Source organism: Ruditapes philippinarum, unplaced genomic scaffold (assembly GCF_026571515.1).
Source record: "Ruditapes philippinarum isolate M1 unplaced genomic scaffold, ASM2657151v2 ctg1877_1_1_1_1, whole genome shotgun sequence".
Classification (NCBI taxonomy): Eukaryota; Metazoa; Mollusca; class Bivalvia; order Venerida; family Veneridae; genus Ruditapes; species Ruditapes philippinarum.
In genome coordinates, this window is record NW_026862462.1 from 161,448 (window position 1) to 175,149 (window position 13,702).

General features: G+C 34.7%; 1 protein-coding gene across 2 annotated transcripts; it reads left to right on the forward strand.

The window, feature by feature from the left end:
- Positions 1-8,497: 8,497 nt before the first annotated feature.
- On the forward strand, positions 8,498-11,379 carry LOC132719155 (E3 SUMO-protein ligase ZBED1-like). Of its 2 annotated transcripts, none has more exons than XM_060702901.1 (2): positions 8,498-10,531; positions 10,748-11,379. In XM_060702901.1, the coding sequence occupies exons 1-2, from the start codon at positions 10,252-10,254 to the stop codon at positions 11,131-11,133; spliced, it is 666 nt and encodes a 221-aa protein (XP_060558884.1). In that variant the 5' UTR covers positions 8,498-10,251; the 3' UTR covers positions 11,134-11,379. Both variants share the same exon structure in this region; 1 of them encodes a protein (XP_060558884.1).
- Positions 11,380-13,702: the final 2,323 nt, after the last annotated feature.

Here is a 13,702-nt window from a genome sequence, read left to right on the forward strand (position 1 = left end):
AATTCTGCTTAAGCCGGTGCTAGGGGGCGTGGACGGTAACTTGCACTTTCCAGTACCGTCCATGAAACAGGCTCAATCAAACCGAGCCTGCAACATTTTCAATTTTGCCGTGTTGGGCTTTCTTTAGGGATTCTGTATTTATCTTTTTTATGATCACATCCGTGTTATTTGTGCCGTGTGGCGGCTGTAAAAAGTCTCCCCGTACATTTAATCAATGATGTTATATTTTCGATCCTTGAAGATCGTTCAGCACGACATTATTGTTGTGCTTGTAGTATTTTTAGTTTCAACTTTTTGACATTTTCTAGTTGGGTGGTTCCAATATTCCTACTTGAATAATGTTGAATCACCCTTAGGATATGTTGCCTGCTTTTTAAATTTGTCTTTTGACGTCTTATCTGTGATACGCAGGCTTCATAACCTCTGATCCCCTTTCAAAATTCCATTTTATTTAGTTCCGCCCATTGTTTTCTCGTTTAGGGCACACGCTTTTTATTATTTGGGGACCATACGCCGCTTTTCATGGAATGGCACGGAAGTGTCACATTGAAGGTTCCATGATAACCGCCGTATGAACACATCTGCGGATGTTTCTAAATTCAAAATTTTACTATTTCATGTTTAAATGTTGAATTCTGCTTAAGCCGGTGCTAGGGGGCGTGGACGGTAACTTGCACTTTCCAGTACCGTCCATGAACAGGCTCAATCAAACCGAGCCTGCAACATTTTCAATTTTGCCGTGTTGGGCTTTCTTTAGGGATTCTGTATTTATCTTTTTTATGATCACATCCGTGTTATTTGTGCCGTGTGGCGGCTGTAAAAAGTCTCCCCGTACATTTAATCAATGATGTTATATTTTCGATCCTTGAAGATCGTTCAGCACGACATTATTGTTGTGCTTGTAGTATTTTTAGTTTCAACTTTTTGACATTTTCTAGTTGGGTGGTTCCAATATTCCTACTTGAATAATGTTGAATCACCCTTAGGATATGTTGCCTGCTTTTTAAATTTGTCTTTTGACGTCTTATCTGTGATACGCAGGCTTCATAACCTCTGATCCCCTTTCAAAATTCCATTTTATTTAGTTCCGCCATTGTTTTCTCGTTTAGGGCACACGCTTTTTATTATTTGGGGACCATACGCCGCTTTTCATGGAATGGCACGGAAGTGTCACATTAGACATTGCATGATAACTACCGTATGAACACATCTGCGGATGTTTTCTAAATTCAAAGTTTAAATGTTGAATTCTGCTTAAGCCGGTGCTAGGGGGCGTGGACGGTAACTTGCACTTTCCAGTACCGTCCATGAACAGGCTCAATCAAACCGAGCCTGCAACATTTTCAATTTTGCCGTGTTGGGCTTTCTTTAGGGATTCTGTATTTATCTTTTTTTATGATCACATCCGTGTTATTTGTGCCGTGTGGCGGCTGTAAAAGTCTCCCCGTACATTTAATCAATGATGTTATATTTTCGATCCTTGAAGATCGTTCAGCACGACATTATTGTTGTGCTTGTAGTATTTTTAGTTTCAACTTTTTGACATTTTCTAGTTGGGTGGTTCCAATATTCCTACTTGAATAATGTTGAATCACCCTTAGGATATGTTGCCTGCTTTTTAAATTTGTCTTTTGACGTCTTATCTGTGATACGCAGGCTTCATAACCTCTGATCCCCTTTCAAAATTCCATTTTATTTAGTTCCGCCCATTGTTTTCTCGTTTAGGGCACACGCTTTTTATTATTTGGGGACCATACGCCGCTTTTCATGGAATGGCACGGAAGTGTCACATTGAAGGTTCCATGATAACCGCCGTATGAACACATCTGCGGATGTTTCTAAATTCAAAATTTTACTATTTCATGTTTAAATGTTGAATTCTGCTTAAGCCGGTGCTAGGGGGCGTGGACGGTAACTTGCACTTTCCAGTACCGTCCATGAACAGGCTCAATCAAACCGAGCCTGCAACATTTTCAATTTTGCCGTGTTGGGCTTTCTTTAGGGATTCTGTATTTATCTTTTTTATGATCACATCCGTGTTATTTGTGCCGTGTGGCGGCTGTAAAAAGTCTCCCCGTACATTTAATCAATGATGTTATATTTTCGATCCTTGAAGATCGTTCAGCACGACATTATTGTTGTGCTTGTAGTATTTTTAGTTTCAACTTTTTGACATTTTCTAGTTGGGTGGTTCCAATATTCCTACTTGAATAATGTTGAATCACCCTTAGGATATGTTGCCTGCTTTTTAAATTTGTCTTTTGACGTCTTATCTGTGATACGCAGGCTTCATAACCTCTGATCCCCTTTCAAAATTCCATTTTATTTAGTTCCGCCCATTGTTTTCTCGTTTAGGGCACACGCTTTTTATTATTTGGGGACCATACGCCGCTTTTCATGGAATGGCACGGAAGTGTCACATTGAAGGTTCCATGATAACCGCCGTATGAACACATCTGCGGATGTTTCTAAATTCAAAATTTTACTATTTCATGTTTAAATGTTGAATTCTGCTTAAGCCGGTGCTAGGGGGCGTGGACGGTAACTTGCACTTTCCAGTACCGTCCATGAACAGGCTCAATCAAACCGAGCCTGCAACATTTTCAATTTTGCCGTGTTGGGCTTTCTTTAGGGATTCTGTATTTTTTTTTTCTATAAAAATGCTTGCAAAATTCTAAGTCCTTAAACGGATATTGTGTTCTTATTACTCAAACTACAGTTTTATAATAAATCTTATTTCACATTATTGCAGCTTAAAATGTTAGATTAATGATAAATGGAAACAACCTCTGTATTTCTATTTCATATCAGCATTTAGAATTACTTCTCCTGTACAATATAAGCATCAACTTGGAATGGCATGCTCCTTTTTACTATTTATTGCATTTTCTTACGCACATCACTTACCTATTCTAAATTGTGTATAAGTTTACTGATAAACTAGATCTAGAATTTTCTCCAATTATCACTTTTTTAAATACACAAAACTTTAGAGCCTGAAGACAAAATAGTAAACAGTCAAGCAGTCACCACGCAAGGGAAACAAGCTCTATATTTATGTAACAAAACATAATAATTAGAATTCAACTCATCGGATGAATATTTCATTTCAATGATCTAATTGTTTTATAATGCGAACGAACTGGCGTCATAATATATCGCGAATAGGTACTATGTTAACTCAGTTGACTTAAAATACGAATTTGTTTTCAATAACAGAGAAATTGTATTCAATTTGTATATATCTTCTGAAAGTCGACCAAACGGTAATGAAAATAACTAAATTCTGCCGTTCATAATTGTAATAAAAATGTTTCATTGTTTCATTAGATATAGCTGTTTGCACTTACATAAAATGAACTTGAAGAAGATTAAACAAACAGGAAAAATCTATATGAACATATATCGTTTTTACAATGTATTCTATAGTTTTTGTTGAAACCGGCAGGCGGTGAGGTTTTCAATTAGTTTATGGTTTTATATCATAAATATGATGCTCGAATGAAGATTCAGCAATATAATAAGTTGAAAGTTTACAAATAACAAAATATGAAACAATACATGTAAGTGTTGGTTTACATATGCATACTATGCATAAATACACTGTATTGTATAAATAACAAAATAAAAGAAATAAAGATCGTGATTCAAAACACCCCGCCCGTGTGAATTCATACTTTGAAGTATATTGTGATTTTCTTGTTAGCATTTTTGTAGCCCCCGCTAACTCATTTTTAGTTAAAAGTCTGGATAAGTTAACGGGAGTGTTTTTTATACTTGTTATAATGCCGATGGTTTTGAACTCGAATATTATTCCTCATCTCGTTAAAAAACATATTTACTTTTGTCATCTCTTCATTAAACCTTGATGTTTTTCCAAAAATTTTGTTTTAAAAATTAATTTTTATCTCCCAAAAAATTTTTTCCCATCGCTTTTGCAGCTCAAATAACCGGATTTTTTATTATTTTTGAACATCATCTCACTATATATTCATCAGCGAATTTTTATCAACAACCCTTCTTAAAAATTTCTTCTCGATGTTTCCATCATCTTTCCATCTCATCATAGTCAGGTTTTTTATGTTTTCAACTCGGTTCCCGCCCCTTTCATTTGTATATTCATCTAAAATAAAAATCTTATTAAACTCATTATCAGCCAAGTTATTGCGTATTCCATCCAAATTTTTGTTCGTTCAAAACATCTCTGGGTGTAGTCTTTGGGTTTTCATAGAATTTTTTAAATTATTTCTTTTTTCAGCTATTTTTTGTTATTGTTTTTTATGAATTTCGTATACAGTACTTTTCATACGGCTTAAAGGGAAATAACGTATCGCCTCCCCTCTTCATCACATTAACAGCATGTAGTTTCAAAAATGCTTTCTCAGATTTAATTTCATAGTATGAAAATGTGAATTGTTTTTACTTTAAATTTATGCCCCACAAAGGGGAGAATAGGTTGCACTTGTCCGTCCGTCCGTCTGTCCGTACGTCCCGAAATCTTGTGAACGCAACTCCTCTAAAACAGGATGGCAGATTTTGCTTAAACTTCTAGGGATGAACAACCTTAATGTGTAGATGGTTGTAAAGGAAGGAATTTTTGGTGCAACCAAATTTAACAGAATTATGGCCCTTTGTTGATTTTTTTCACTATATAATATGTAGACATTTTGTGAACGCAACTCCTCTTAAACCGGATGGCAGATTTTGCTTAAACTTCCAGGGATGAACAACCTTAATGTGTAGATGGTAGTTAAGGAAGGAATTTCTGCTGCGACCAACTTTAAAAGAATGATGGCCCTTTGTTGATTTTTTCACTATATACTATGTAGAAATTTTGTGAACGCAACTCCTCTTAAACCGGATGGCAGATTTTGCTTAAACTTCCAGGGATGAATAACCTTAATGTGTAGGTGGTAGTAAAGAAAGGGATTTCTGCTGCGACCAAATTTAACAGAATTATGGCCCTTTGTTGATTTTTAGTTTTCCACTTGTGGCACATGTAGTCCAAAAAATATTTGACCTAAAGTCATAAGATTGACAGAACAGTGGCGTGTGGGGGCATCCGTGTCCTATGGACACATTTCTAGTTTTGATCTGCATCCAGTGCATTTGGCTGCACTGTATTTATGTGTAAGACACAAATGCCTTACTAAATTACTTCTCCAAGAGAACTTTGAAGAGCACATTTACTCATCGCGACTCCATTTTTTGTTTCCGATATTTTTTTCAAGTGAATGCCTTTTTAAATTCCTTTTATAAGCATACTCCTGGTTGCACATGTCACACTTGAAAGGCATTTTTACGTATGAGGAAACTAATAAAAAGAGTCAATCAAAAACGTTATCACTATGTAATAGTGTTTAATGCAGTATTAAAACTTTAATAATGATGATTTTTAATCGGCTATTCACACTTTCCTCGTGATTATTTCCCGCCACAGTCGTAATCACTATCTGAAACATTTTGGGCGAAATTCACGTGATAGTCGTGACCAACTATTTCGTTTGTTCCTCGCAGTTTTGGCGGAAAAAAATATTTATTTACTCCAGACTTGCTTGGCGGGACAATATGTTTGCTTTAAACTTAAACAAATATTTGCTACTCAATCATATAATACACTGATTTATTAACACAAAGTTATGCTTTAACAATAAACCTATAATACACATTATTTATATATCTTACATTGATTAGAAATACCAATGTTGATTTTAATCGTAATTTGTAATGTATTACTCAATTGTCTGTAATAAATAGTAATCATATCATTTTTTAACAACAATAAATGTTCCCTCTAGGACTTAATGCTGCTTAACGTGAAAGACGTTTTGTTTCTGACGTTTTCTGTTGATTAGAATTTTCATAACTTTTATTCGGTCTTTCTGCCTTTTGATTTCTTTCATCAGACTGGCATTCGACTAGATAGAGCAGATTTATAGGTCTACCAAGTACTTTTCCGGACGGTAATGTCACTTTCGCCGAACGTTCATATCGATCCCGACTTTTAACAAGCTCTATTCTCCAACAACCTCTAGGAAGATTATCCTTATTAATAAGAACAACATCGCCTTCTTTCGCTTTGAATGATGATGTTGTTTCCCTGTTTTAATGCAAATTGCATACGTTCACGAAAACTCAAGTAATCTTCTCTCCACATTTTCCAAAATGAATTTAACATATTTTGGCCACGTATGTTTTCATATAGAATGTAGTCAACTTCCCTTTCGTTGTCGCGCATTTCTGGAATTTCTGTAAACGGATTGAGCGGCATACAGTAACTTGGTGTTAACGCTATACTAGAATTTATATCATCGCCTACGTAGACAAGAGGTCGGGAGTTTACTGCTGCTTCGACTTCTTTCTTAAACTGTATTAATGTTAACAACTATCTTTAAATACGTTTCCTAAAACATCTTTTTACAATGCCTACAAGTCGCTCGTAAAAACCACCCATCCAAGTTGCAAGTTCAACATGAAACGAACACTAAATAGTCCTACTTGCAACCTATGTTTGAACTTCTTCAGCGCATACAACATTGTTCAAAAGTCTGTTCATTGCAGTCGATGCTGATGCATTACTTGGATAGGCGTGCCTCTCTGTGATATAAATCTTCTAAAGCACAACATAAATTCTTCACTTGACATATTTTGACCTTTAAATGAATCGCTCAAATCACAAGACACGTGAATATACAAATCCACATTACTTTGTTTCACCATTATGTGTTATGTAAAATTGTCCAAGGAATTGTCCAAGGAAGTCTAATCCAGTATAAGTGAATGGACTGGACTCACATACTCTCATTTTTGGTATCGATGGCATATTAGGCATTTATATGGACCCCCTTAAACCTTTTGACAAATTGTACATGTACTGATAACTGATCTAACCATAGCTCGTCCCTTCGGAATCAAAATTTAACTAGCCTTGACACAAACTCCAGACATCTAACACCTATAAATACTGTCATTAGTTCCAAATGAGGTATGGTCATGCATTTTATTGGAGTGAACGTGTTTTGGAAAACATCCGATCAACTTTTGTCAGTCCTTTACTTTCCTGACGGAAGTATTCAACTGCGGAGTAGAATTTCGATGACGCGTCACAAAAAAAAATAACAAATGGTATACAATATGTTCATCTGTGTGACTCTCAGCTAGACATCTGGTTAGTGTGTATTCTGTTAATTTGTATAAATCAAGCTGTAGAGAAGTCCATGACAACTTTCTTTCAGTTTCTTCCACGGGCTCGTCCCAATCAAGATTTCTGCTCCACAAATCTTGGAGTAGAAGCTTTCCCCTCAAAATGATTAGTGGAAAGAGGCCCAAAAGGTCAAACACTGATGCTTTCACTTTTAGTATACTTCGCTTCGAAATCTCTGTGTAAGTGTTTAAAACTTTAATATGATTTACAGCTATTGTATCATTTTTTCGTGTTCGAAATATGTTCTAAAACCTGATAACACTTTGCACTGCTCTGTCTTTTCTTGGAATAATTTTATTGACTATGTCATGATTTGAAAGCCATTCTCTTAAATTCATTGAAGCATTGGTAAACATTTTTTATGCTTCTGTGCATTCCTTATACAACAGTTTTGCTTCACTATCGTTCTCAGACCCAGTAATTACATTATCAACTTAGATGTCTTTTTAAGTTTACGTGGTACATCACTTGTATATGAATCAAGATGTGTCTCAACGGTTGCACCTAGAAGAAACGGACTCGAGATAACTCCATAGCGGAGGAAACGAAATCTATACCCTTGTTTATTGCTTTGAGAAGTTGACTGATTTATTGTATCCTTCAACCATAAAAAATCGCTTAACGTCTCTGTGATTTAATTGTAAACCAACCTGTACGAAAGCTTACTCAATGTCTGAAATTAAGGCAACCAAGGTAAGTTGGTGGTGCCTGAACAGACGGACACCTCAGGTCTACCTTAACCACTTAAGCTGGAACTCTCCATAACAATGTTGGTGCGATACAAACCCCAATAAAGTACCAACGTTTAATAACTTATATTTGGCCAAGTATAACATTTAACATTAAATTTTACAATTAGCTGGAAATAGTATTTGGGTTAACACTGCACTTAAAATCAACTTAGTTACTCACAATTTACCATATTTTGGTTAGAAATGGGTTAAACCAAAGAGTAATTTATCTGACTGAAACACGAGGATACGCAGTACGTGGTAAAAAGCTCAATTTACCTGGACTTTTATGAACTATTTAAATGCTTCTGTCTACATTGCACAAACAGAGCTACTCTTATTTTAATTGTAGGATGTCAGTCACTCAAGTTCTGTCATACAAGCGAAATCAAATCCAATGAATGCATTATTAAGGGTGTAACGGTTTACCGGTATACCGACATATTGCAATAATTATGAAAAAATAAATTTCGTACCGCGGTACGATTTTCGGAAAACCGGTATTTTATTAAAATCATAGTTTTCAATTAATTGCCTTCTAATTTCATATACATTGTAATACATACAGAAATTCAATTAAATAGCCGTGAATTTGCATCAAAACTCTTTCTTGCGCTAGTAGCAGATACCGGAAGTATTCAGCATACGTTATATGTCGTATCATTTATTTACGCGGTACCAGTACCGATATTAAGAGCCCGCAGAAAAAAAACCCGGAAAGGTACGGTTATCCAGCATTTAGCAAACTTTGCAATCGTCTTATTTATTAAGATCACGGTATCGGCTGCAAAAATGGACGACTCCTTTGACCTTGTTAAAAATACGAAAGGAAAAAGTGCTGTTTGGCAGCATTTTTCCTTAAAAAGGAAACGAGAATCAAATGAAATAATTGAAAACATTGGTGTATGCTGCCATTGTAAAATGGACGTGAAATGTGGGGGTGGCACCACTAATTTACAGACACACTTAGAGAGACACCACAAAATCATGAAACCGACTTCTTCTTAAGGTCAGATATTATCAAACATTTCTAAACAGCCAACTGTTATGAAAATGTTTAAGAAAGCTGAGCAGTACAAGCCTTCATCCCAGAGAGCTATGGCTATCACAAATAAAATAAACTCATTTATTATCAAAGATTTACGGCCATTCAGTGTAGTTGAAGACGTAGGGTTCAAAGAACTGGTGCAGGCTCTACATCCAAAATATTGTCTTCCAAGCAGGCCCTATTTTTCACAGACACATGTCCCTGCAATATATGAAAAGGTTAAATCTGATGTTAAATCGAATTTGTTACAAGCCTCCATGGTAGCTTTGACAACTGACGGTTGGACTAGCAGAGCAACTGAATCATATGTCACTATAACTTCAAGCCACATTACAGATGACTGGATAATAAAGAATTATGTCCTGCAAACTAGGGCCATGCCAGTCAGTCACACTGGTGCTAACAATGCAGCAGTCATTAGGGATGCTATTGAAGAGTGGGGTTTGCCATTAAACCCACCTTTAGTGACAGACAATGCTTCAAATATGTGTGTTGCAGCAAGAGAACTTGATTCCCGTCCACATCTTGGATGTTACGCTCATACATTGAACATAGCTGTTCAAAAGGGTCTTAAGACAAATAGTGTATCACGTTTGTTGGGAAGAATAAGACGCATTGTTGCATTCTTCCATCGCAGTACAACAGCTGCAGCTTTACTTCACGAGAAAGCTCAACTCTTGAATCTTAGAGATGTAAAGTTAATCCAAGATGTTTGCACTAGATGGAACTCGGCGGTTGATATGATTGAAAGGTTCCTGGAACTACAGCCTGCAGTTTATGCTGCTCTTATGTGCAAGGACATTAGAAAGCATGCTACAGATATATCTACACTTAGTGAAGACGACATTACTTTAGCTGAAAGTATCATGTCAGTGCTTGTGCCAGTGAAAAAAGTGAGCACGGCTTTGTGCACTGAAACCCTGCCCACAGCATCACTTATTCTGCCGTTCCAGAAATTGATTCTTGATAAAATCCTCCAAGTGCATGATAGTGATGCTCCTGCCATAAGTCAAATGAAATCAACCATGTCTGACGATCTACGTCCGAGGTATATAAACATACTTAAAACAACAATAAGTTTAAAACAACTATAATTTATAAATAATAACTATGATAATATTGCAGATAAATAATAAATCAATAATATTGATAAATAAATTGTATATTGCACATACCCAGATATTGAGCAATAAGCACTGTATGATAATCAAATTTATATTGCACATGGAACATAACAAAGACAAAATCAAATCACGGTTTCATTATACATGTATGAAAATGGTTTTATGGTAAGTCTAAAATATACAACACTTCAATATTTCAGGTATAATGAGCTGACGGAATACTTGCAGGAAACCAGCCTACTTGATCCTCGGTTCAAGGTATCCTACCTAAACGATGAAGATGCTGTCGCTGTCTCAGGTCGAGTGGTTATTGAGGCTGCCTCCAAATGTGTGTCAATTAAGTCTGAGCCTGTGGAACAGTCTAACAAGCAAGAACCTCATCCGGCTGAGCCCACCTTACCAGGTCCATCTCAGATAGAGAAAGGTATAAGCAGGAACACCATTTATCAGTTTATCACTACTTATTTATTTTAACTACATGTATATCTTTTTATTTTCTTATATTTGATGAATATAACAACTGTTTAATGTTTCTACTAGGAAGGTAAATGACATTCAAAACTCAATATTTATTCAAATATATTTAGTATTTCAGAGAATAACTTCAGGTACATATTCAATTGATGTTTTTGAATTGCAGATGACCATGTTAAAACAGAAGTTACTACTACTTGTACTAGCCAGTCGTCTTCTTCAGATCTTGCTTCGATTTTAGATGATGTCATTATTGTTAAAGCTGTTAAAGGGGAAAAGTCATTGGTTGACCAAGTAAAAGAAGAAATTGACAAGTACATGGGAATAGACCTTTTAGATTTGAACTCAGACCCACTTTCATGGTGGAAAAATAATAAGTGGTTCTTTCCTCATCTGGCTGCATTAGCACAGAAACGTCTTTGTGTGCCAGCTACCAGTGTCCCTTCTGAAAGGGTATTCAGCACTGCTGGCGACATACTGTCTGCACAGAGGGCTGCGTTAAGTGCTGAAAATGTGGACATGTTGATCTTCCTTAAGAAAAACATGCCATGAAATGATTAATTGTGTCCATGTGTGCCAATTCATGGGAGATTTTCTGAAGGACTAGTTAACTGTTAATGTGTTATAGTTTCCAGTTTTACAGTTTCAGGACATACAATATTCAATAATGAATTGAAATAAAGTTCCTAGATTATTTTCTATTTAGTCCTTATATTTTTATAAGTTTCTACTAAGAATACATATATACATATAATAATAATATACAAAGTCACACCATCTTTTCATCAAAATACATTGTATATACACAACAATACGTATTGCAATATATTGCAATACGCTTCTGCAAAATGGCAATATATTGCAATACGGTTTTTGCCGTATTGTTACACCCCTATGCATTATGCATTATTGTGCAGCAATAATCAAATAAGAGCTGTTAGTTTATGTATTGTCTTTATGTGAACATAAAAAAATATATGGAATAAGTCAGTACTAAATAGTTTTGAAAAAAAATGTTTTGTTTAATTATATATACATATATGTAAATATATATTCATAATGAATGTAATCAAAGAAACAAAGCAATGGCCTTACTCAGGGCGGTACTTTTTATTGGAAAGGAAACCAATCAATGAGAAGGAGACGTTTGTTTAATAGCAACTTTGTCCATCAATCATTCTTATACATCAGAAATGAATTTAGAAAAAGGCAAGAAAAACAAAACACATCACATAAATGAAGCCAATTATATCTTTTATGAAATGTGAAACTTGTTTAATATTTGTAACCTCAACGAGTTCATAACCTCCTGAAAATAGATCTTTCAACTCCTGCCAATATATCTTTATAATTTGTACAAAACAAGAGAGTGATTGACTACGAAGATATTTATCGTTGAAGGTATAAAAAATAAAACCTTATAGGCCGTTTATTGAAATTGTTCCGCGATGATCGGTAAAACTATCAATTAAAAATTAGAAGCTAGTATGCAAACAATTCTGGACAATCGTAACAACTTAAAAGTTTTGCGCTAGATGGGTCTCTCATATTCTTACTGACGATCCTCTGGGACAATGCCTTATATGCGCCCGGTGACTCCTTTATAAAACATAAGGTTGTAGAATAGTCGGCAAATTACTTATATAACAAGTGGCAATAGGAGTAAAATAAAATAGATTAAATCCGAGTAAATATAAATCAAGTTCATTCCAAGAGAGGTAATACAGTCTATCTGGAAAAAATTCTTACTCTATTCTTTAAATTTCGAGAATTCTTTTCTTTTGCTGGACCGTGTGGGTGTAGCGTTCGTTGAACGCCACCTTTCCTTGTTGATCTTCTTTATCATATTCTAAATATGATCCAATTCAAATATAAATTCCTACAGACCATCTGTTTTGTTTAAATTTTGTGTGTGGGTGTTTTGGTTGTTGTTTTTATTTATTTATATATTCACTTTTTTGGGGTGAGGATTTTTTTTTACACATTTATTGACGATTACTTATCACGTTGGTGATCAAATTGTCTATCGTAAAGTTCCTAGTACATGCAATGTAATAATAAAGAATAGAAAACAGTGCACAGACAATCTGGGTGATTTGAGCTTTATATACACGGAGCTTGTGGTAGTTGTACCAATGACGTATCTGTTGTAAATAAAACTGGCGAACACAATTGCAGCGTGTTTATATTTAAATATTTTATTCCGTCGTTTACCTTATAATATATCTTCATTTCCTAGTATGCAATCTTACTGATCAAAATGTTTATGTTCATTACAATCATTTTGCTGATTAGACTAGCACTATGCTCCGTTTCCTTCTATTAGCAAAACAAAACTGGAATTCAGTGCGGTAAATGTTCGTTTTTACTGATTTACTGGACATTGCTGATTATATCTTACATATTAATAGACAGCCACAATTCTTAATGTATGCGTACGATAAGAAAAACTATGGAGAAGATTTTTTAACTCGAATATTTGTTATTTTACACATAAACAAATTCAAATCGATTTTCAATTTATAAGTTTGTTCGTGCAATGCTCTGTTTTATTATGCTATGCTTACAAGTAATTGATCAGTACATGGTAATAGAAATCAGATATGTCTTTATTCAAAACTATATTTAATATTCTCAATATTATATTTCAAAGGGTATCAAGCTATATCACAAGAAATTTTTCCATAAGAAGTATAAATTGTAAAATTATATTATTTCAACAGTTTTATGTTTGATTCTGGAAAGAGTTATAACAGAGATTATCTATTTTGAAATTAACATACATGAGTGTTGCACATAAAGTAATTAAATACTATTTTGCTTAATTGTACAGTAATAGCAATAATCTCGTACATGCGCTTCCCGCTTTAATGTGACAAATAAGCATATTTCATTCGTGCAGGTATTTTAGAATAAGTCCTTTTCATAATAAAAACAAAACAAAACAACATTTGTGTGGCAAACTTGCTTTATATATTTAAATGATTTAGCAGTAATGTTTTTTAATTTACTCATATTAAAAAGTAATGAGTTTAAAAATGAAATGGAGAAACAAATGCATGTTCAAGGTCGTCTCTGGAATATCATTGAAATGTTTCAACAGATCATTTCTTCTGAGTAA

What these genes read in the sequence shown, in the direction of transcription:
- LOC132719155 (XM_060702901.1), top strand. Translation starts at nt 10,252, where the DNA reads ATGTATGAAAATGGTTTTATGGTAAGTCTAAAATATACAACACTTCAA. An exon ending in TCCATCTCAGATAGAGAAAG is followed by an intron (nt 10,532 to 10,747) that starts GTATAAGCAGGA and finishes TTTGAATTGCAG; the next exon opens with ATGACCATGTTAAAACAGAA.